General features: G+C 43.3%; 1 protein-coding gene across 1 annotated transcript in view; it reads left to right on the forward strand.

Annotated features, from left to right (window-relative positions):
- The window catches only part of ANKS1B (ankyrin repeat and sterile alpha motif domain containing 1B), a 793,190-nt gene that overhangs the window by 753,316 nt on the left and 14,817 nt on the right, over positions 1–25,057 (forward strand). The window contains exons 25-26 of the mRNA XM_037513805.2: positions 12,740–12,826; positions 18,706–18,843. Coding sequence (XP_037369702.2) covers positions 12,740–12,826; positions 18,706–18,843 — 225 coding nt within the window. The remainder of the gene's footprint in view (positions 1–12,739; positions 12,827–18,705; positions 18,844–25,057) is intronic.

The following is a 25,057-nucleotide window of genomic DNA, read 5'->3' on the forward strand; positions in this document are numbered from 1 at the left end:
AGTCATTCTTTTTTCCATTGGGGTATTTTTCTGGTTTTCTGCCCTTGGTGTTTATTTTGGGTACTTTACATGAAAATGGGAACTATTTTTTGCTTCTTGGGATATCACAACCCTTTATTTCCCATCTTGATTAAATAAATCTCAGTCTTCAATACAGTAGCTTCAAAACCAAAAGGTTGCATCTGTTACCTAGAACTATTGTATTGTGAAATAGAATTCTCACAGAATAAAGAGGGTGTAGGTCTCAGCTTGCAGGTAACCTGAAGTGGCTGTTTTCAGGGAAATGAGCCCTATATAATCAGGTCTTCCTACAAGAAATACCTTAGAACACAGATGACCTTAAACGTTGATATGCAGTAATGTCATTAGACCAAAGTATTGTAGATTAAACCCAAAGCGGTTTACTTTTCTCATTAGGAAAAAAAAACTTTCAGGTAAACAGTACACATCTTAGCTGAAAGTAAAAGGTCTTTCCCAGTAAGAATTAAATCATTGTGGTTGCTTATTCTGAGAAATATTTCCTTAAATATACTTTGTTTTTTGTTTTGTTTTTTAAGTTTTTTTATTTATGCATACAAGTGCTGGGGTACAGACCAGAGATGCAGGGGGTGAGAGGATTCACCAGAGACAGAGTGGGGAACAGAACGGGCAGATTGACCGCTGAGGGGAGCAGTGGGCGAGACAGGAGAGGTCTGCTCGCCATGTGGGTTGCTCCCTGGCCGGCCGGGAATCGAACTTGTCCTGCAGAGGCTACAGATTGCTCCATAGTGCGGTGCTTAACCCCTTGCGCCACCAGGGAAGGCCCTTACATGTACTTTGTTAACATAGATGAGTACAATTGGGCTCCTGCTCTCACTGAGTTCACTATCCAGTGGAGGAGACCAAGATGTTAACTTTAATTCCCCCAGAGCAGCAGCAGCATCCCCGTAGCAGTGACTTCACAGTGCCTTCAGCCTGCAAGGTCATGTGGATGGTCTTGAAAATGGTGCCCAGTTGTGGTCTCCTAAAATCAGTCTACTGAGACTCATTAAGAGTTAACACCGGAGAGCTGGATGCCAATCCCTGCCTGAGTTATGTGCACTGAGTCACTCTCGAGATAAATGTTACTGCCGTGTCCACTTTACATATGAGAAAGGAAAGGCCAAGGAACATTAAGTAACTGGCCCTGGGTCACCCAGCCAGCAAGTATTAGAAGCTGGATTTGAACCTAGGCTGTCTCCCGAATCCCAGGACTGTACCACCTCTCTCAGGAACCAGAGAAATATTGATTGTCCTGATTTTTAAAATAGCTGAAAAAGTAGAGATCATTTATGTTGCTAAGAGCTTCAGGAACCCTCAGAGTCTGTAAGATTACCACCAGCTAAATTAAATCAGGTGCAGACATATGTAGCAATTTGGGGTACTTTTCAGTGTGTTAACATACATAAAAATTGCTGGAGAGTTTTATGGCATCTTTAGACACTATAAAATGTTTTTTTTCCACACCACTTACTTTTAACACACTCACAGTTTTCCCTTCTCGAAAACATTTGGAATGTTTGACAGTTACAATTGTTTAATTTCTAAGTTTATCTAAACCATTTTATTCGTCTCTCAGGTCCTCTCCAGTTCTGAAATAAAAATAAGTCTACACTCATTTCCTGTCGTTTTATTATGCACATACTATTTCAATTAAAAATATGCCATAATATAGAATATTAAAAAAAAGCAAAAGAAAAGTATGCCATAATAAACCAACATGGATGAGATGAGAGTAATCCACATCTTTCGACAATGTGGAATCACTCCTTACTCTGTTCAGGTTAATCAGTCTTTTTCCCCCTCACACTGTCTTAAGATTTTTTTAACTAATACTCTATCTTTAGAGTAGCTTTAGGTTTAGCAAAAAAACTGAGCATAAAGCAGAGAGAGTTTCCATGTATATGCTCCCTCTCCCGACACCTTTCCCAGTTTCCCTGTTAACCAACGTCTTGCATCCACGGGAACACCTGTCACACTTATGACCGATATTGATAAGTTATTAACTAGAGTCTACAGTACACATTAGAGCACATTCTTTATTTCACTCCTTGGCTGCATAGTTCCCTTACAGCGTTGCAGACATTGCTGATTAAAGACAAAATCTGAAACATAGTAATATGTGAGGAATTGTAAGAAAGCTATTTAATCTAAACATATTCATTTAGTGCTACCTTCTATGCTGGTGGGATTTCCAGCTAAGCCCGACCTCAGAAACGCTTCATTCCTGAAAAGATTCGTGAGGGACATTAGCTCCGGGATCCTGAACTCCATGTCCCCTGAACACGCTCCCCATAGAACACAGGACCTTTGTTACACCTCATGCCTGGTCTGGTCACTCCTGCTCCCTCTCGAAGGCAGGGCCGTATACATGGTGTCCCCAGAGCCTGCTGTGTAACAGCTACCTCGTAGGGAGGTCGCGATGCTTAGATCAGCCAGTGCATGTAAGGGATCTAGCTCAGTTAAATCTCAGGAGGCGATGACCTCTTCCTCCCAGAGTTTGAATATCATTTCAATGGATGGGTTTGCTTTGGATTATTTCATTCATTTCCTTGCAATGATAATGCCAGTGTCCCCATCCCTGCCCTGGTTTTCTGTGGACACGACATGTGAGCCACTATTCAAACGCTTTGTCATCTCCTCTTCTTTCCAGTTTTTAAAGGCTGTCACCAAAAGGGGGAGGGGATGGAAAAGGAAAACTGTAGATAAGATGGCTATAGATAATATAATTTTTCAGTTTTATCTTTGGGGAAGGTAGTTTGCTCCTAAATGGACTAGAAGTTTCCTCTTTTAAATAAGGTACCCACAGGAATGAACTTTACAAAGCAGGAAATGCACAGATGTGGCCTTCAGTGTTCTCTTTGGTATGTGTAGCTCTGACTTCAGAGAGTCTAAATTGTGCACTGTCTGGTGAAATAAAAAATTTACTCTGGCCAGATGAGGTTCTACCATGCAAATTTGTCTTCCTAGACTTATATATACCCCATCCTCCAGCCCTGAATTTTGCCCTAGGGTACAGTTATCACTAAGATACCATTCTCTATCACTTTCCCAATTAAATATACCGTTAGGAAACATCTGCTACTGTATGAAGTAGGCCGTTACATTTAATTTAATGCTCTCTGAGATCTTACTTTCTTGAATTCCATAATTGGCAACTAGTATTGTTCACAGGTGTTTGTGCTCAAAGAAATTTCCCTTATAAAAAAAAAAAAAAACCCAAAAGTCATACCTGTTTTCAACTATAAGGTAGCAATCTGCCCTCCAGATATATGAAAGGAAATATTTTAAAAATTATTTTTTAGTCAGGAATTCAGCGAATCCTCCACTTTGGGAGCCTTTATTTCCAAATCATAGGGTTTAGAAAGATCTTCCATCGTTGAGACTTCTCATTGAGTCTACTTCACTTAGCATGTATGATTTTTAAATTTTCAATCTGGAAGCTATTCTAAAGTTGCATTTCTAAACATACAGATTTCCAAATAATTATCAGTGCCTCCGTTGAAGTGTGAAGACTATCTTTTTTTTTCCTTTTGCTTCTAAGGAAATAAATTAGTGGTGGAAAATGGATTGGAAAGCATGAAAAAAGTTAGATTTTAGCATTCCATGGAAATATGAAATCAAGAAAACCTCTTTCCAAAGAACAGGCTCAAACTGCCATCATGTTTAGTTCTTCTGTCCTAATACAAGTCCTGCCTATGAGCAACCGTCATTTTCAGAAATCATTTCAGAAATTGCTTAATTAGGGAACCAGGTTGGGAAAAAACAACTCTTCTTGAAAAGTCTCTGCTACCCAAGTTTTAAGGAAGGATCAAATAGTTTATCTTTTCCTCTCTCCCAAGTAGCACACCAGCCATATAAATACAAGTATAAGCCCCTAAATGGGGGGAGGGGTGTTAAAATAACAATACACAAAAAAAACAGTCACATTTCTAACTTCTCAGCAAATGCTGAGCTTTGCTTGTGTGCTTTTGTGAACATGTCCCTCGGGGCCTACCCAACTGAAGACTAAACAGTCCCAACTATGTTATCCCCTATCATCTTCATATCCTTGCTCTCTTTGTTTTTTATGTTTGTTTTTATTGCTCTTGTTATTGGCTTTTCTCCCATTTTACACCCTCATGACTCTACATTACTAGATTTCATGAACCTTTTCTGCCTTTAATCCCACTTGTGTGTTAAGCTCTCTTTTCTAAACGTGTTGATTGGGTTCATTGCCATTGGCCCTGATGCATTGCTCTACTGAATGTTCATGTTGCAGCCTCTTATGTAGCTCAGAGTTTATTCAGTTATGCTCAGATTTTGATTTGGCTTATTCCCATGGGAAGGTAAATGAGAGTATTTGTCCTCAGAATAACAGTAATAGCTAAAATCGATTGAAGTACACTGCGTGCTAGGCACTCACAGCAGCTCTATAAAGTCGATGCTAAGTTAACAAACCCATTTTATAGATGAGGAAACTAGGACATGGGGAAGTTAATCACCTACCCAGACAGCTAGGAAAGGGTAGGATAAACAAGAGTCCCAGTACCCTCCTTTTCCTTTTTTTCATTGCACCACATTGCCTCCTGGAGGAAGCAGGATGTCCCTGAGCACGCGTGCACACACACACACTCTCACACACTGAAGTTGTGCTTGAAAGTGACAGATAGAAAAGTGTGTTTTTTCTTATATAACCAGGTCAATGGATAATACACACCTATCTTGAAACTTTCAATAAGTATTGCCAAATTGCCTTTCAAAACGCATGTTCCAGTTCACACACACAAAAGCAGTTCTTGAAAGTGTGTGATCGTCTGAGGAGCATATACTTAACATCTTGAATGTGTTCCTACTTTAGGGAGAATTGGGGGGCTGTTAGGAGGAACCAGGCATCTTCAGCATGACCCTGGGTTTATCTGATCAACATCTATTCTAGAGGTAACTCTCCAATCTGTCTTTATGACCTGAACTCTTTGTTTTATGTGGAGGATATTTTATACTTTCAGAGTCCCTGAGAAACCATGAGAGAATTAAATAATTCTTGTTAATTGCTCTGAAGATCAAGAGCTGCAGCTAAGTGAAAACTAAGGATTTTGAAAATCACTTGTCAAGTGGAGAACAGCGTGTTTTGGTAAATTCACTTCTGTCTAAGTTAACGTAGGATGTGGCTCAATTGAGTTTACATGCATAGCGGCAGAGGATTCTGACAATGACTTTCAATCAATTCGATCGACTGCTTTTTTGAGCAGTAGTTCTCAAAGTGTAGTCCCCACACTAGCAGCATCAGCAACATCTGTTTTTGTTCGAAATGCAAAATCTTAGGCCCTACCTCAGACTTACTATCTCATATACTGAAATAAATTTATTTCTCACAGTCCAGAGACTGGGAAGTCGAATATGAGGCACTGGCAGATTTGCTGTGTGATTTATAGAGAGCTGTGTTTTCATTGCCCCCCCCCACCAACACACACACACACACACTCTCACTCTCTCTCTCTCTCTCTCTCTCTCTCACACACACACACACACACACACACACACACTCACAGTGGAACAGAGGAAGAAGGGAGCTCTCAAGGCCTCTTTTATAGCACATTCATCTCATTCATGAGGGCTCCACCTCCTAATCTAAGCACCTCCCAAAGTCCACCTCCTAGGAAAACCACATTGGTCATTAGGACTCAACTTAAGAATTTTGGGGTGACACATTCAGCCCACAGCACTTAATCCACAACTGAATCCACAACTCTAAGGATGAGGCCCAAGTCTGTTCTTTACCAAACCCTCCACATGATTCATATCCACTCAAAAGAATTTAATGGTTTCCAGAGGTGGGGGGCGGGATATGGAAGGCAGAAGGAATATTGGCATGGGTAGTTTGGTGGAGGGTGAGTGGAACATGTAGAGGAATGAAATGCAACCCCAAAATTAAAAAATAATAATAAAATTTGAGAACCACTGCTCTGGTCCATGGAGCACTCTATCAAGACTGCTGTATCCACAGGCTGCCTGGTAGATTTATTTTCCTGCTGACTCTAGAAATCAGCAGGGCTAGAGGAATAGAGGGCACTGCTAGCTCCATGAGGGACTTTGGCCAGAGTGTGGGAATTACCCTGGCAGAACAACAGCAGATTTTATGCCTGGGACTCCTGTGGGACCCTTCTGAATGCCCCCTAGGCTACTGTCTTTTCTTGCCACATGACCTTCATTCAATTCTGTCCCCCCCTGCTTTTGTGCCAGGGTGCTTATGACCAGAAAAGCCCTTGAGAGGTCACTTAGTTTCATTTCCCAGCCAAAGGACACTTCCCCCTAAGTCAGTAGTGACAGGTGAGAGTCCAGACTATTTTTAAAGGTCTCCAGATGGCTTTAAACCTGCCCCTAGTAATCATTCTCCTCTCTCAAGTCTTTCCTTCTTATCTCAGTGCTTCCACTATGAGCTTGTTTCCTGCTTCATAAATGAAGAACTAACCCTTCTCTTCTTGACACCGAAAATTTTTCCAGCTTTCACCACTTTATAGGGAGCGCTTGGTAGTGTGGTAATCACATCCAGGTCCTCCGTGTTCTTCCCAGGCCTCACATCTGGGTCTTCCATTTTCTTTGCAGGCCTCCATGCTGGGCCCTGGGCACCAAGGCGGTCAGAGAAGTTTGCCCAACTACCCATGCCTTGGCTGGCCAGCAAGGTGGTGCTTCCTGATGAACCAGACAGCCTACTTGTTATGATACCCTAACGCACTTGCTGGTTCATTTAATAGTCATGGTTGCTACTTTGTACCTATGAAATACTGATACACAGCCATTTTTAAGCTGGATAAATGGCAGCCTCACAGGACTCAACCCAAGACCATGTGCTAGAACAGTAAGCAGCAGACAAATCTTTAAAAGATGTGGACCATCCTCAAGGAATTCCCCACGTAGTGGTGGAACATACCACCACCACCCCCAAATCCCACCCCCCAATGCCAAGGCAGTGGACAGGGAGAGAGAGCGACAGGTTCGCTGGCAGGAGGGATGGCGGGGGAGCCGAAGGAAAAATGGCTTCATTCCCCTTCAGGCAGCCAGATGGGGCTTTCCCCAGAAAGTGGTTTTTCAGATGGCTGATGTGTGATCTGTTTTTACTCTTAGAATCCCTCAATATAGCTAGTTTTGCTGCATCCTAAATCACCACAGTAGTGCTTAATTTGTGTTTTTAAATCCTTTGAAAATCACTTAAGGGCTACCAAACCTAATTGTTTGATCCTATTTTAATTTCCAATTTCCTTGCTGAAACTGAGTATAAATAATTAAGCCCTGAAACTAAGGGAAATATTACATGGCAAAATTAATAGTTATGACTCAGCAGTGAGTAACTAGAAAGCATTCTCAGCGTAGCCATGTGTAGGTCAAAATACACCATAAGTTGCACAGCAGTCGACCCTCTGGAGATCTGGTCCCCAGTCTGAGCTTAAATTACAGGGGAATTGATGGGGGTCGTGTGTGAATGAAGGACCAGGGCATCCTCTCCATGGACAGTCTCGCTCTAATCCCTCTCTGTACTGATTAGGAGGCACAAATGATTCCTATTAAGATCATAAACATCCCCCCAGACTCTGACTCAACATCACAGCTCACAGCTGAAGTGCTCCCGGTGGTGAGCCTCTTTGCTCTAACTCACAGTTGCAAAATCTTGCTCAGAGATCAGAGAGTCCCTGCAATCTGAGGAGGATTTTCTCATACTGTTGATTCTGCATTAGAAAATGAGAAGCTATTTTCAGGATCTGCTTTAAGCCAAAATGAAAGCACCCATTGGTGATTTCTGACTTGATATAAGGAATCCAAACAGTTTATAATTTATAATTAAAAAGGAAGAGAAAGAGATTGCTATTTCTTTCCTTGGTGAATCAAAAGATCTTCTTTTCTGAAAGGGGTCTGAAAGTATTCAATTACTGTACCTATCCAGAACAACATATGAAATGATGATTCCTGATCTATGTCATGTTTACAGATGAGAAAATCCAAGTGCTAAATATAAAGCTGGCTTTCGTTTGCAAATGCAAAAGAATGCATTTGATTTTAGGTTTCAGAAACTTAACATCTCTATGTAAATACTGTTTGTCTTTTGGAATAATAAAAGAATGATTGTCTTAACTTGGGAAAATGAACAAAATACAATTGAAGATTATTATAATGCTTTTAGCAGGAGAGCAAGATGCTGCAAAGGTTAAGTTCATTTGGGGCATTACCCATGAGCATTCACCCACTTGGATACCCAGATCTCCTCACTACTCATTATCAGTCCTGTAAGGCTGGCACAGAAGAAAAAGGAATTTGCAGATTCTGGAAAACCTAGGAATTCCACAAAGAAGGTGGTGTAGGAAAAAAGCAATGGCAAACAAAAGAAAACCATAGCGTAAGGTTAACACTGAGCATTTTACTGAGGAAATGGATCTGAAGCAGAGACTGCCGTGTCTGCAAATAAATACACTTTGAGTTTTAACCTACACATGAGAGGGTTTTAACTACACGTAAACCCACCATGCATACCGCTGGGTCACCAAAACCGGTGCTGCCTGGGATCACACTCCTTGTAACTTGAGCAGTAATGTCCTTGTCCCCAGAGGAGAAAATGATTCCCGCACCCTGAAGAGAAAATGGGGGGCCTTGGACTTCCTGTGGTTGGACTGAAGCTCTGTGCTCACATTTCGGTATCTGTAAAGCCTTCATGAAATGAAGTGAGGGCTTATTGGATTTCTCGCCTCCTTGATTAGCTTCCCTGAAGACTCTATATATTTGCCTCCTTTCTATGCATTTTCATCTTTCATTAAAATTATGTATGAAACGACCTCTTTGAAAGCTCCATCAAAGTGCAACATCAGAAAACCCCCTAAAAAGAATTTGGATTCTTATCTCTTACAGAAAGTTTAAATGCCTTAAAGGAAGAGCATTAACCTTGAAGAACCCCCATGGAGCCTTTTAACTCTGTGGCTGGCCAGGGTCCATCATCTTGACAGAGGGCTCAATGGGGAGAGAAGTATAGTTGGGGCTCTAGGTCAGAATCCATGGCCACCCCAAAGCTGCCTTTCAGAGGCCTGTACACAGCCTACATCACTGACACCCCAGGGCTGCCTCCAATTAGGAAAGTCTTGGGATTCGTGAAAGAAAAAGGAATGATCATACTTTATCTTTTCTCCTTTGTTCAGCTCAGCCAAGTATATGATGTCCAATCTTTGTAGCAGGACAGAAGTCACCACTGATGCCTTCATTTCTAGCCCAGGCTGTGGGTCCTGATCATTCAGTAACCAGCCCTCCGCTCTGTCCCTGACATTCCCTGAACAGATCACTCTGGTTTTTTTCTGTTAGCTGCCACCATTTGAGTGTAGTTGCTCAATAAAATCAGCGACACTTTTCTAGTTGCTAAAGTAGCAGCTCCTATGTGTGCCAGCCACTGTGCTAGGCATAGATTTTAGGGGTTTTGGTCCTCATGGCATCAGGTATTGTCCCCACCTTCTGAGTGATCCTCTCCTAGCCTTTATTTATATTTTAAGTAACCTTGGGTTATACCATTGTATGTTTCATATGTTCATGGTTGAGAATTAACATATGTCCATACTACAGGAAGCTCACCGCTAAAAGTCCTCTATGATCATGCTCTCCAACCCTTCCCAACTCTGCTTCTAGTTCCTTTGGTGACTTTTCATTCTGCCCCACCCTTGAAGTAGTCACCTGGCCCAAGGGGTGTTTCTGAACCCTCTTCTTGATCCTCTGCCTATCCCATCTCTTCAGCCACCCTCTCCCCTTTATGTGGATGGGTTTCCAAATCTGGTTCTTACTTCTAATTTCCTCCTGGACATCACCAACTGATTTCAGACCAAGCGCATTCGAAAGAATTTCCATTATGTTTCTGCAAAAGCATATTCCCCTCTAGATCCCTTATCTCAGTTAATGGCCTCTTCCTCTGTAACATCCCCCTGCTCACTCATCTGCTAAAGTAGATCAGTCAGGCGAGCCTCTCAAGTCTCCCTTATTGGAGTTTGGCTTTCCCCTTCCATTCTCCAGCACCTCTACTTAGCTCAGATGCATAGGTTTTCTCATGTGAATTTCCACAACTTCCTGCCTCCCTGCGTGCAGCCTCCAGGGTCCCACCCCATCGAGCCACCAGCATTATCTTTCTGCAACACAGCTCTATTGTGCCACTCCCTCCTACTCAAAAGCTTCCAGTGGATGCCCATTTGGATGCCCATTTGGGTACCATACCAGCTTCATCTCCCACCAGTTGCCTAAGCCCACCATATTATTTTTCATTCCCAGGCATATGTGTGTTGGTTCTGCCACCAAAATAGCCTCTTACATCTCCTGAAAATAGCCTCTTACATCTCCTGAAAATTTTCTTAATCATACCCCACAGGAGGTGGGTGTGTGTTGAATGCAGAAATGACGATTTGCCCCCCTGTGTCATGCACACTAAGCCTCTCTCCCTGCCCTATTCCCTGGAGGCAGTTCATAGCGCAGTCTCATTTGTCAACACTGGTATCATGGGTTTTCTTTGCAGCCAGGTGTGGCTCATGTGCCTCTTTCTCCTTCCCGTGGCAGACATCATTCCAGCCCTCTTCCCGCCGAGCCCAGACACAGGTTCCACAACACAGCAGTTCACACAGCCATTTCCAGCAGCTGCGGTTTGCACACTGTTGAGGTCTGTGTGACATCCCCAGAACTAAGCTGAATGTTTCCAACAATGAGCACAGTGGGCTGCCTAGTATAACTGTTCAATTATTGAATGAATGGCAAGTGGATTTTCCTTTTTTCTCTTTGGATTTCTCTTAATACCAAAGAAGATGTTAGTATTTTAATCTTATGTTAGCTGTATGTTTCTTCATATTACAGAGAAATCTGTCAAGGAGATGTATTCATGAGCAAGGCGATTTGTGGCAGTCCATTGTTGTACTTTGCAAAGAATTCTTCGCACCCACTTTCAGCCCACCAAACTCTCACCTGTGCCTGGCACAGCCCTCTTTTATGGAATTCTGCCTGCTGCTTGGCCTTATAATCAGCATAATAATAACACTGCACGTTATTTCATCTAGCCTTTGATTTACCTTACACATTTATATGACTTGGTTGGATATAGCATTAAAAAGATGAAAGTGTCTAACCTTACATTCCAGTTCCATAATGACTGTTTTTGGTAATGACAAAAGAAAACTAGAAAGTCTGGATAATTATAAAATGACTTAGGAGGCAATTCAAGAAGCCCTGCTTTGTTCTAGACTGTATAAAGCACTTAATAACTATAAAATAGTAATACTCTTGGTAAACTACTTTCCTTCTTTGTAACAGGTATACAAACGATGTGTCAAAACAATCAGGATATTGTGAAATGCTTTTTCCATGGCTCAAGTGAAAGATGCAATATAGTTATCTTTATTGAATTCAGTGAGTTTCCTCTACTCTGTCCAATTAAAAGCCTTCTTTAATTCTGGTCACAATTCAGAGTATAAAAATGGAAAATTGAGTAATATAAATGAAGAAATCAAGGAAGTTCATATTTTTTCCTGACTCTCTTAATATACATAAGACAGCTGGCTGTGGAATGCACAGAGCGGAAGGTTCTTTCGTGTCAATCATGAGATTGTGCAATGCAGTAAACAGAAAGAGGAGGAAACAGAAAAAGGACAGGATCTGTAAAAGCCTGCAGCAATTTCTAAAATAACAATTTCACTGAATCTACATCTCTCTGTAAAGCCTGTTTTCCGTTTGCTTTTTAATGAATGTATACTGGTGGGAATTATGGAAATCATTACCTCTCACCTTTTTATGTATTTTCTCTCCTCTTATGTTCGCACCTGTCTTATCTGGAAATGCATCAGGCTAACTGTCAGGTAGGTTCTTCTTGGCATTTAGTGTGATTAGTAGGAGTATCCATAGTGGGAAACGAAGTAAACAGACTCTTGGTGACCTGTGATGAATGACAAAACTAAATAGAAAAGGCATATCCTAAATTATGGGGGAACTTTTTGCAGATGCATAAAACTAGAGAAGCTGCAAACTCTGAGCACATTACGCTGGTGTGAACATATATCATAAGAACTTCGCCTGGGGGAATATAGCAGCTCTCAATGATAAACTAGGTTACCTGGACTGCCCAAATTTGCTGTGGCTCCGAACACAGACTGCTCCCGGAGGGCTTCATTGTTACAGATTGGTCCTGTATCCTAGGTCATCACAAGAGATTCTGCTATATATATAATACCAGTTTTTACAGATTTGTCTGGGTTCAAGAAAAATTCACAACAATGTATTTTAAACCCCTATTTTAAGTATGTATCGAGGCACACCTTGTGTCCTGCAGGAAGAGGACAACAAGCAAGAAAGGGGAGAATGGTGGTCTATGTTTGTGGATGCTGAACTCACCTTTGGGGTTGAATTGGAGCTGATTTAGCTCTAGTCAAAGGAAAGGTTGCTGGGGATTGCAGAGGGAGACAGAGCTGTTCGTTTCTCCCTTGGGTGTCAGGGGAAAGTATTCCTTCACCCAGATGAAGCAGGAAAATAACCTCTTTTTAGCTCCTCAAGTGCAAGACAGATATTTTATATGCCCAAGCCATGGCTAAGCCCAAGAGAAAAGAGACATACATTTAAATTAGAGTGTTGTGTGTGTGTGCACGCGTGTTGTTGTTCAACTCATTTCTATCTTTCAAGAGGAAAAATTATGTGCTTCAGTTGCCATGCAACACACACTGCTCTAACAGCTTTCTAATTTTAATTTCAGAAGTCTACAGAGCAAATGAAGAAGGTCCCTACTATTATTCTATCAGTCTCTTATAAAGGAGTCAAGTTTATTGATGCAACAAATAAGGTGGGTACTGCACCTCTCTGGTTCTGATGCCAGATACAGTTCTGTGGATATGATCTAAAATTCTTAGCTTCTCATCCTGCCCAACATCCTCCAATACAATCACTCCTCACCCCCACCTTCATGATCCTTAGACACAACTGTAGATATATCCCCACTACCCCCACCCCAGACACAAACACTCATACATACATGCAGAAAGGCACATTGCATTTGAGGGACTTGACCTAGAATTTCTACGCATATTTTGCTTTCTCTTTTCCATGGTGCCTTCTCTAATAGTTCAGGGCCATATCCCTTTAGATCTAGAGAATGTTAAAGTGGGGATGGGGGTGGATCATGTATTGAATGAAAATACAGCAATATTCCTCCATGAGAGGGAAGGTCACTGAGTAAAGGGCTAGGACATTTGCTTCCACTTCTCTGGAGAAGGGTATGTCCTTTCTTTTGATATGTATAATAAGTACCTGACACAAGGAACACATTCTCTAACTTTCATAATGGCATTTAATTTCATGATTGCATTTCATTCTCAACTACTGAGATGGAAGGGAGCTTAGCAACCATATTGTTTGCTTAAGGGACACAGTCCAAAAAGAAGTTCAGATTGTGCTGTGACCCTGCAGTGACTTTGTTCTTACGGTGGGAAGAGTTTGTGGGTTCCAAGGTCAAGTCTGAACAAATAGACTGCATTTTACTTAAAAAGTGTCCTCAGATTTCTCTCTCGATGAAGATGACAGTGCATTGCTGGACTAGAATGCTTGGTGTGCCCACACTCACTTTCCCAAGCCCAAGCTGATCAGTTCCTCCTCCCAGAACCCCCAGATGTCCATGTGTTTCATTCTTACATCCTTCCAAATGATGAAGTGTGGGAAGGGGAAATGAGGTGGTGCCTGCTGATGAAAACTATTTGTTTTCTGGGTTACTCACCCATATCACCCCCCTGAACCCACTCCATTTTGGAAAGAGGGAGCAGAAAGTCATGAAACAGTGGACTTAAACAACGGTGATTGAGAGTCAGGGCAACTGGATTCCAGTATTAGGGGAAGTGCTGGCAGTGCTGGCTGCTGATAGACCGAGCACATTCAGAGTCAGATGCCTTACGCAGAATGGTAGTTTCGACTCTGCGATATATCCTTGACAATTGTGAGATTACAATTGTTGAGACTCTAATCAGAAAAATCCCACGTAGTTGGCTTTTTTATTTCTTGGATTCAGCTTTAATAAATGATCCATAAACTTACCTTATCCTTAAATTCTAGTCAGTTGTTTTAAAAATTTCCAAAACTTTATGGAATGCTAGTTGAAGATGCCATTGCTATAACAATGTCTAAACTTCAAGAAAGATGTGGCATTTGTATTTTTTTCTAAACCCACAGCAATTGTCTCCACCCCTTTTGCATTTGAAATCCATGAACAATGTATTTTCCGTGTACGAGTTTGGCACACTCTTACACTGACAGCTTGGGTTCTGACAATTTCTAAACAAGTGGCATTTGCCCTGAGATGTTGCCAGTCTTCAGGCTGTCATTCCATGGAGCTGGTGGTGTGGCCGGATGCATCTGTATGAAAAACATCCTCTCTAACCCACTCTCCACACTCAGAGGAATGCGAGAGCTCTGTCGGTTGTGTTGCATTTTGCCTACACACACAGTTGATCTCCTGGACCCTGAAGAGATATTTCAGTTACCAATAATCAGATGAGTTCTCTCTGGACTCTGCTCCCTGATGACTATTCTTTGGCCATATAAGCACCCAGTGATAGGCAGAAGATCATTCTGTGTGAATAAAGACACTAAAGAAAGCCAGCTTAGCCTTCAAGTTCCTGCAGCGCAGAATGAGCATATTCTCAAAATCTAAGAGTAAAGGTAAAGTGCACGTGTTGGCGGCAAGGAAAGCAACCCCGCTGTGACTGTGTGGCAACACATGCCTGGCATCGCTAGGGACATTGATTTCAACTGGTTAAGCATCATATCCTGGTGTGTTGGAATGTAACTGATTTACCCCAGTCTGCAATGGATGAGGAAAGAGTGGGTGTCTCAGGGTGATAGTCTGGTAGTTGCTGTGTGAGACGCCATAGAGAATTGCATGAGAAAAGCAAAAGAAAGAAATCCTATAAAGCTACATTTGTGGAGCTTGGCAGAGAAGACTGAGGAACACTGCCCCCAGCAGAGATGAAAGACTTCATGCTCCCAAGGCATGAAGCAGCTATTGTTGATGCCCTCACACACCTAGACTCTAGCAGTGCTGTGGTGGCATCTTTGTAGGTATGTTGCTCTGTAGTAAAGAGAGCAACCAAGCTTCTGTTAAAGATTTATTTTATTTATTTATGCATACAAGAACTGGGGTTCAGGCCAGAGGTGCAGGGGTGAGAGGATTCACCAGAGACAGAATGGGGAGCAGAACAGGCAGATCTACTGAAATACACTGCTGAGGGGAGCAGCGGGGAAACAGGAGAGGTCTACTGTGTCATGTGGTTAGCTCCCTGGCTGGGGATCAAACTCATGCTGCAGTGGCTGGCAATAGCTTGATAGCGCTGAGACTTTAACCCCTGCTCAACCAGGGAGGCCCCCAACCTCTTCCAATAAAACACATGTTAATAAAGGAGCAGATTAATAAAGCCAGAGTTCTGCTTTCTGTTTGTACCAGAAAGTTCTCCCAGAGAAGTGTTGTCATTTTATTTGAAGTGAAGGACTTGGGAAGTGTAGACATATTGAAGACTTCAGGTTGAAGTCTTACTACTAGTCACTAAGCATGTAACCAGGCTCAACCAAAAGTCACATGGTAATAATCAGCTAGGTTGTTTTCTTTGTACTTGCTTCTCAACGGTGCTGTCCTCACTGGTGCATCTCTCTAAACCTGCCCTGCTGAGACAGAGGCTGCATGATCAGGCAGAGTAACTCGGAGCCTTCCTTAGGTGACTGCCCCGCAGTCACACAGCCAGTTGGTGATGCAGAAAGACTAAGACTTGACTTTCCCACTTCCTCAACTGGCATCCAGAGCTACCTTCCGCGCGTCTGAAATGCAGTGGATGATTACATGTTAATTACTCTTCTGTTCTTATTAGTCCCCAACAGACTCTTGAAGGACCCTCCAGCAAAGCATGTCTTTCCTTTTATTTTAATAAATAAATGGCTTTGACTGAGTTCATGGGGAAAGGTTAGGTATGCCTCATTATAACGTCATAAACTAATTGCCTAGCAACCTAGGAAACCAATCAAATTACTAAACCTGCCTGAAGAAAGAGGAAGAAAATCCTCTTGAGTTAGAAATGGACTTAGTACTAAAACAGCGTAGATAAAGCAGAGTTTTCTGTACACGCATAGCCAGGGGTAGCTGTGGATGGCGACCACCCCCTGGGTCTGTGACCCTCTAGTGACAAAGCCAAGGGGGATCAGCAGGGTCTCCCAAGAGATGCCTCGGTCCCCAGAGACAGCACTGACCTGTGGGCAGTTTGCATTTTGCCCTCCTGCACTGACCCCATCTCAGTTTTCTTCTCCGGCTAAATTAGGCGTGACCCAGCACCAGGCATTGTTTGTTATTGTTGTCGTAGGAATGCCAGCTTCACACAGGGATGATGCTAATTCTTAGGCACAAAATAATTTGGCACATTTGACTAAACAAGTGCCTGTTATTTTGATAGCTCGTATTTCATCGAAGAAGCTCACAGTCAAATGAAGAGCCCATTAAGCATCTGTCATCAGCACCGGCCTCTCGACAGGCCGCACCCCTCCCTGCCTCTCCCCCAGCTCTTGCCCTTGGTCTTGGGAGGCCTCTCTGAATGGATACTTCATTCTCTTACTCGGAAAAGGCTGGTGGGGGCCTCCCCAGTGGCACAGCAGGTTGAGTGCAGCACTGTGAAGCTGTCCACAGCCTCTGCAGTGCGGGTTCAATTCCCGCCAGCCAGGGAGATACCCACATGGCGCAGTAGACCTCTGCTGTCACGCCCACTGCTCCCCTCAGCAGTGTATTTCAGTCAGTCTGCCTGTTCTGCTCCCCACTCTGTCTCTGGTGAATCTTCTCATCTCCCCGCATCTCTCCTGGCCTACACCCCAGCTCTTGTATGCATAAATAAATCTTTAAAGAAAAAAAAGAAAAATCAAAAATGATATCTGTGAATTGCCAAAGGGAATTCAGACCTGCCACTGTAACACTGTAACACTTTCCCAAAAGTTGATCTACCTTATGCTAATAAAGGATCTCAAGAACACAAAATGCCAATTTAGTTAGAAGTTGAGCCGGTGCTTTCTTTGCCTGTAACAGTGGATCCTGGAAGGTGAGACCAAATCCAGAGTTTCCCCAAGTCACTGGCAGCCCCCAATTAAAATGAGGATAGAGACACTCAGCACCCACTAACGTGGCATCTCTAAACACCATGTAGATCTTTATTTTAAAATTCATTCTAAGACTCATTACTCCCCAATTTAGTTCTCTACTGAAGAAATGCTAGACCAGTGCCAGAAGAGGATCATGACCTATTCTGAAACTGTCTCCTGCAATAGGATGCTACTTGTTTGTGGTTTGCCCATTTCATTTGGAGAATTTTTTGACAGAGTCTTGGGTGTTGTGTCAACAAACAGGTCCACACTGAAGAATGCCTTGATTTAATTTCCTTTATGTGTTAATTCTTTAATTGCTTCCCAGCCACACAGCTCAGGAGAGTGGGGGTGAGAAGTGCTTGCTGGGGGTGCTGGCAGGGAAGGGCATTTCATAATCACTTTCAGGCATTGACGGGTGTTTGCAGAACATCATATTGCTGACAGGTTATTTAAGACTGTGCAATTAAAAAGTAATTAGGATAACTAAGGCATCAAGGGTTTTAGATCTATGACAACTGCAAAAAACATAAATGGGATATTATAAGATAAAAAATGATCGCACAATTCTGTGAAAGTTTTTGCTTTTCAGTACACCTAGGCGTCAAAAGAAGTTTCTAGCAGGATTTGCAGCCAAAATGAGGCTCTGTGGTTATTTTATGCTTTGGGACAAAAATGTTACTTAAACCTTTTCTCTCTTATCTCCCACCAGTTATTCTTGGAGGCAGGTTGGGATGGTGGGGCTGGCAGGGAGAAGGCTCAAAGAAATTCTAGAGAGAAAAAGTGACAAAATTATGTGAAACCAGTGAAAAATGATGAGTGGTTTTGCAGTGTTTTTGAAAAAACCTGAGTTCTGCAGCTGGCACCCCCAAATTTCAGCCCCGGCTGTACCAGCTGCCCTGTGTATGGCACTTGCAGGTCCCCCAGTGCAAGAAGATGGTGATTAGCACTGCACCCACTCAGAACTGTGCAAGCTGAGGACAGTGATGGAGCCCCCCTGTCAATCAATGCACAAAAGGCCCAAACTTCCTGCATCCCACCCCCCATCTTAACCTCCACTGAGCCATCAAGAGTGCGCCTGGGTGCTCCCCGCTGCCTGCTGTCCTCTGTACCTGCCTTTGGTCCAGGGAGGAGGACTGGTGCCAAGACAGCGGGCAACACCACCCAAGGGACCTGGAGACCCCCTGGGTCAGAGAACCTCCCACTAGTCAGGCTTAGCAGGAGGCAGCACTATTTACAGGTGGATGCGGGGAATGGAAACAATAAAATGCTAGTAATTACTGTGTTTTTTAAAAAGTGTCTGCCACCCAGATTGCTGCTTTGTGCAGCACCTGGTGAGAACCAATGCTCCAGGATATAACTATTTTGGGTTGTTTTTGATGAAAACATTCCTTCCAGAGCTAGTGTAATTTGCCTACACATAATGCATCTAATCACTTTGAAAGTTGCCTGGCCTAGAACATTCTAGAAAGTGAAAAAGCAGCTCTTTCTCTGGTCACTTGCTTTGGCCCTAAAATATGCTGGTTTGCAAAGGAAAACAATGGTCATTTATGTCATTTCTTCCAGAACATAATTGCCGAGCATGAAATTCGTAATATCTCCTGTGCTGCCCAGGATCCAGAAGACCTCTCTACCTTTGCATATATCACAAAAGATTTGAAGTCCAATCACCACTACTGTCACGTGTTTACTGCCTTTGATGTGGTGAGTAACTACCCTCTTTATACAGACTCAACATTTCCCCCACGGTACCTGGACTTTATGGAAAGTCCAACTTGCAATTAAGGTACAACTTGGCTTGTTTACTAAGTATGAAGGTATTTTGCAGACTCAGCTTTTCTGAACTCTTGCTGTATTTTCACTCTCCTGGTATCTCAACCGTCATTATTCAACAACTGCCGTCACTTTGCAGGCTTAATGAATTCCTTTCTTTCTCCGGTACCAAAATATAGTCAATGTCTTCCAGCCTCCATTTCCTTCGTTGTGTCTATGGGTTTCTCTGGTAGCTATTCCCAAGTACTAGGGTATAATGGTCTCTGTTTGGAAGAAAAACAAATTTTTGTGCCTTGTACAGCATTTGTGGTTTCCTATATTTTAGTAGTAATCAAATTGGGCACCTACAAATAGTAATTGAAAAAAACAAGGTTTGAACCATTTGCTTATTCAGAAATTCATAGTCTTACATTGTTCTTCAGTCTAAACACCAGCCCCTATATTACGAACTTGAACAATGAAAGCAATTTTTTAAAATGATGCCTTTAAGATAACTCCTTTAGGATATCTATATAGAGATAAGGAGAGTTCCAGATAGATATAGCCCCAAGATGACACAAATCTGTTGAGGAAATCTCTAATATAGAACACTGGCCATTCTGCCTTTGAAACTGACAGAGCAGATATGGTTGTAACCATGAAATAATTTGTAACCAAGAGAATTCTGAAATGTCACTTTAATTTGATAATTCTGTTTGATGTGTTGGAAATACACATATTTTAAAAATTACACAAAAATGTCAGTACTCTTGGGCGGCCAGCTCACATTCCTGTATCACAGGTAAGACTGCCTGAAGCAGTAGTTGGTCTTTCTTACTTCTGGCAAACACCCATGGGCTGAGGTTCACCATCCTGCAAAGTGTACACCCTCCTCAGGTGTGCTGGGAAGTCTCAGGCCCAGCACTGTTTGTATCATGCTACCTGTGACTCATCCCTTTCCTTTTTTGAAGATCGTAAACAGGAAAGATATACCCTTATGTGGGTATATCGCTTCTAAATGCTGTTTTCATTGCATGTCAGAGTTCATATTCTGCTACATTTCAGGGTGAATTCCAGCCTTGAGTACTGCAGCATCTCTAAGCAGGTTTTGAAAGAAGGAATATCATTTCCTTCTCTTGAGTAGCCAACATGTTATGTGCATTTAAGCTAAAAGGGACAGCCTGGGGCCATTTGTGCTCATGAGCTTTTGAGCTCTGTGTGTGCGATCCCAGAATACCGAGGTGAGGCATGAGGGGACAGTCCACGTTTTAATTGTATGGTCGACATGTTATGTGCCTGATCTGGCTGGACAACGTGTGGAGAGTTGTTTCCTCTTGATCTTTTCATCCAGATGTTTGATTTCATGAAGACTTTTGCTTAGATTCTGGATTCTGGTATCTACTCCAGGGGATTTTCATCTTATGCCCCAAATCTGCCATTTTAATCCTCTCTGGGTGAGCAGTTAATAGAACCCCCAAAATAGTAACAAAGGCCACCCGCCTCAACCTGGGCCTTTGAGCCATTTTGAGATGCAACCAGCTTTGCTTGCACTGAAAAAAGCCTTGTGGGCATAGATTTTGTATTTTTATGTAGGACAGTTCAATATTCAGTGCTGTCTTGAAGCTTTAAAATTCTCTTGACATGAGTCAGTCCCCTGGGCTGCCCAAATGGTAAGAAAAGAAACAAAAGAGTGACAAATGCACACTCAGTCTCTTAGTTGATCTATATGAGGACATAAACATTTTTAATTGCAAAATTATTGCCACTTTGACTTTACAGACCTGAGAACATGCAATGTTTTCATGAATATCTGTATCATCAAGAAAACATGGTGATACTTGAATGTCTCCAGATGATAGGGAGGTAGATTGGAAATGTGGAGCATTTCCATATAGAAACCCCAGGGTCCAGAAAAGGCCCATGTCTCCTGCATGCTTCATTATTATAATAGGACATTGCCCAGTGTTTAATGAACCCAAGTTCATTTGGCTACAGTAGCCTTTTGGGGAGAGCACCTCTCCATATTTTCCATTTGGGATGATAGAAGATGAACATAAAAAGACTAGAGTGGGGCCTCCCCGGTGGTGCAGCGGGTTGAGTGCAGCACTGTGAAGCTGTCCGCATCCTTTGGGCGCCGGTTTGATTCCTGGCTGGCCAGGGAGATTCCCACATGGCGCAGCAGACCTCTCCTGCCTCACCCGCTGCTCCCCTCAGCAGTGTATTTTATCAGCCTGCCTGTTCTGTTCCCCGCTCTGTCTCTGGTGAATCCTCTCACCCTCCTACACCTCTGGCCTGTACCCCAGCTATTGCATAAAAATAAATAAATCTTTATAAAAAAAAAGACTATAGTGTCCCCACCCCAAAAGCCAATATCTGCCAGCCAGCGATTGCTAGACCAATCCTGTGTTCTAGACTCACCGTGGTGGAGTGATTTCTGCTCACATCTCCAACTTGCTCATCCCAGGACACATCTCACTCTCTGTAGCACAACAAGCTCCCCAGACTCCACCTTCCAGGTAATGACAACTTGGGGGAAGGTTGGTGCAGTGGGACCTACATAGGTAAAAGAGACTCATAACCAGGGTCATTGGAAACTGGTCTATTATCTATTATTCACTCGTGAGTTTGGATTTCTATGTAATAGAATTGAAACAGGAAGACCTCAATGCATTCCTTGTGGGAGCATCAGAGTTATTTTAAAAATCTGGGAAGGATCTCATTCCGTCATTCTAAAACATGAAAGAAGTATTTCTTTTTTGTAATTAACGTTGAAAGCCATGACTGTTGCTAGACCCTTGCTAATTCTCACTTCTTCAGAAAGAACATGTTTCAGTCTTCGGTATTTTTAACCATGCTCATTTTTCTCTTACTTGCAACTCCCGAATTCTGTAACCTTCAGTGAGTGGCATGTGGGGTGCCTGGGCTTAGGAACAGGGAGAGTGGCAAGCTTGATACTGGTGGGCGGTGCTCATAGGAGACAGCTCCTCTTGCCTGCGCTCTCCTGGCTGAATGGGGGCTGTGAGAGGTTCTAAGCTGGAGAAGCAGAAGTGACAAGGGCAGGAAAGCATGGTCAGTGGACAGCGTGACCATTTCATAAGCCTCCACCATCAGTGCCTGCCAGCAAGGTCAGGCCCAGAGGAGGAACACAAGGCCGCCCTTGCTGCCACATCAGCTTCTGATAGTGACTCTGCTACGAGTTTCTTTTTATTCGTAGTAGTAATTTACAAAACTACCTAAATTTGGGGGTTACACCTTCACCTCTCTGTGTGGCTAAGCCCTGGTTTTCTTGTCCATCTAATGAAACTGATATTCCTGAGTCCTTTGCTTTTTATCTTATTTTTCCTAGTTTCATTGAGATACATTTTGACATATAAAGTGGGATCGGTTTTAATAGAGCCCACTTTTTAATCGGTTTTAATAGTGCATAATAGAACGATGTGATAGATATGTGCATGGTGAAATGATCCCATAATAAAGTTAGTTAATATCCATCCCCTCATAGATCTATAAACGTTTTTCCTTGTACTGAGAATGTTAAGATTGACCATCCGAGCAAACTTTCAGATGTGCAATACGAGATACTGTTAACTATAGTTGCCGTGCTGTGAACCACACCCCAGGATTTACTAACTTATAACTGGATGTCTGTACCTTTGGACCACCTTTGCCCACCTTGTCCTGTCTCAAACCCTGAGCTGATGTCACAGCGTGGTTTAAGGGTCCTGACTTGTGTTGCAGAGGCTCTCCCTGCAAAAGAACTTTGTTGCTGTTGATCTTCATTGACCTCTGACAACTAAATTAATATTTTTTTAAATTTTATTTATTTTATACATACAAGAACTGGGGTACAGGCCAGAGGTGTGGGAGGGTGAGAGGATTCATCTGAGACAGAGTGGGGAGCAGAACAGGTAGAATGACTGAAATACACTACTGAGAGGAGCAGCAGGCGAGACAGGAGAGGTCTGCTGCGCCATGTGGGTAGCTCCCTGGCTGGGGTTCGAACTCATGCTGCAGAGGCTGCACACAGCTTCACAGTGCTGTGCTTAACCGCCTGTGCCACCAGGGAGGCCCTAAATTAATATCATATGTGTAATTCAGTGGTCTCAGGCTGGTTCTCTTTTTATTCCATCTGAAAAGAGTCCACAACTTATTTGGCTATAAAAACCGGAGGGGGTGGTGGGAAGGCAATAGGAAAAAATGTGAAAGTTTATGGAGTCCTTAAGAGAGGATCTTAACGCTTCCCCTGGGTCCCACTTCCCAAGCAGCAACCTGCATGCGCAGGAGAAGCTGGGCTTGGCAGGGGCAGCAGCTGAAATGCATCAGTTGCCTTCAGTGGAGGATCCTGCTCCTGAGAACAAGATGGACTAGAAAGCAGCACTCCCAGCCCTGTAGCCCTTCTACACTAGTACCTGCCCACCTCCCACCAAAAAAAAAAGGATAATACTGCTGGTTGCATTTGTACTTACCTCCTCTCTGTTGACATAAATGGTTGAGAATTAGCCAAGCCATAAAGGCAGAGGCGGTGGATATTCAGAGAATGGAAGTTACTCTCCCAGTGCTATTTTTGGGGGGTGGGGAGAATGGATTATCAGAGTTATCTGTGCCTTAATGGATTCCGCTTTTTGGGAAGTCAGAAAGTAAGCATGCTGAAACGCTTTTCACAGACTGTTTCCCAGCATTCGCACCTGCATTTATTTTCGTCCCCTCCCAAGTAGCTAAAAAATCAAATGTCAAGTCTAGGGGTGTGACCTTTCAAATCGGCCTGGTTTTGAATCCCAGGTCAGCATTTCTTGGCTTCATCCTTTGAACAAGAATGCCACGCATCTTCATTTTGCTTTTCTGTAAAACAGAGTTCACAAGAATAGCAGCACCTACAGATAGTGTGCGGGTGAGATGAGGGCGCACAGGTCTCCAGCACGCAGCCTCGGTCCATCTACTGCTGAGCAGGGAGGGTAGTGGTCACGGCGTTGGCCGTGTTCCCTCTTGTTGTCAGAACCTGTGAGAGGGATTGCGGCTTATGACCTGTGTTTGCTGCAGCAGCCTTCTGCACCTGAGGGAAGAAGTCAGATCTGCATAAAGTAAGTTTATTGGGGTCCACCACGACTCAGGTTCCTGCTCTCTGGGACCTCATAGTTCAGCAGAAGTAGGGACTTAAACAGAGTCACAATAAAATCATATCCGTGCGGCCTTGGAGTAGCTCCAGCACCCAGCAGGGCCAGGTCTCCCGGAAGAGGGGTGCTCGGGCTGGAAGCGGAGTGTTTAGTTTGTGTGCACATGTGGTAGGTTGGAGGCCTGACAGCTCATTAATTCACTTCAGAAGAAAGAGCTCAGGGTGTTCTGTAAGCATCTGCATTAAGCAAAGAAAAAGTCGTTTATAGTAACTGTTTCCTAAGCCAAGGAAATGGACTTGTTTCACGTGAGAAAGATTTTTCAGCCACAGGGGTTAAAATAAAAAGGGTTTGAACTGGGGAAGGGCCCCTTTTCGGAGGCACTTAGTGGAGTTAGTGAAGGGTTTGCAAGAGTCCACTGGGGACTTTTGCTTTTGGAGTGGGGAGAGGCTGGAACCCAGCAGATCTCTCTGCTGCACACCTTTCCCCAATTCCTGCCAAGTGACGGGATTAAGATGAGTCTGTTTTCAGTCTTCTGGTAGGCAAGACCCCCCACCGGGTGGGTGTGAGAAGCTACTCCCGGGGTCCTCTGTAAGCCATGGTTTCATGAGGACAGACCATGGAGTGCCAGGGCAAGATCCCCATAGACAACCTGGAATTTTTTTTTTTAAAGATTAGGATTTTTTTTTAAGATTTATTTATTCATGCATACAAGAACTGGGGTACAGGCCAGATGTGCAGGAGGGTGAGAGGATTCACCAGAGACAGAGCGAGGAACAGAACAGGCAGACTGACGAAATACAGAAGAGGGGAGCTCTGAGGGGAGCAGCCGGGGTGGCAGGAGAGGTCAGCCACGCCACATGGGATTCTCGCCTGCCGGCCACAATCGAACCCACACTGCAGAGGCTGCGGACAGCTTCACAGCGCGGCGCTCAACAACTGCGCCACCAGGAGAGGCCCTGGAATTTTTTTTTTTTTTTTTTAAGCCAGCCAGGGCTTAGCAAGCAGGGCCCAGCCTCCTGCCTCAGTCTCTCATTGAGCTGATGTGCAGTCATGGA

Source organism: Talpa occidentalis, unplaced genomic scaffold (assembly GCF_014898055.3).
Source record: "Talpa occidentalis isolate TD23 unplaced genomic scaffold, MPIMG_talOcc4v2.1 talOcc4.16, whole genome shotgun sequence".
NCBI classification, from domain to species: domain Eukaryota; kingdom Metazoa; phylum Chordata; class Mammalia; order Eulipotyphla; family Talpidae; genus Talpa; species Talpa occidentalis.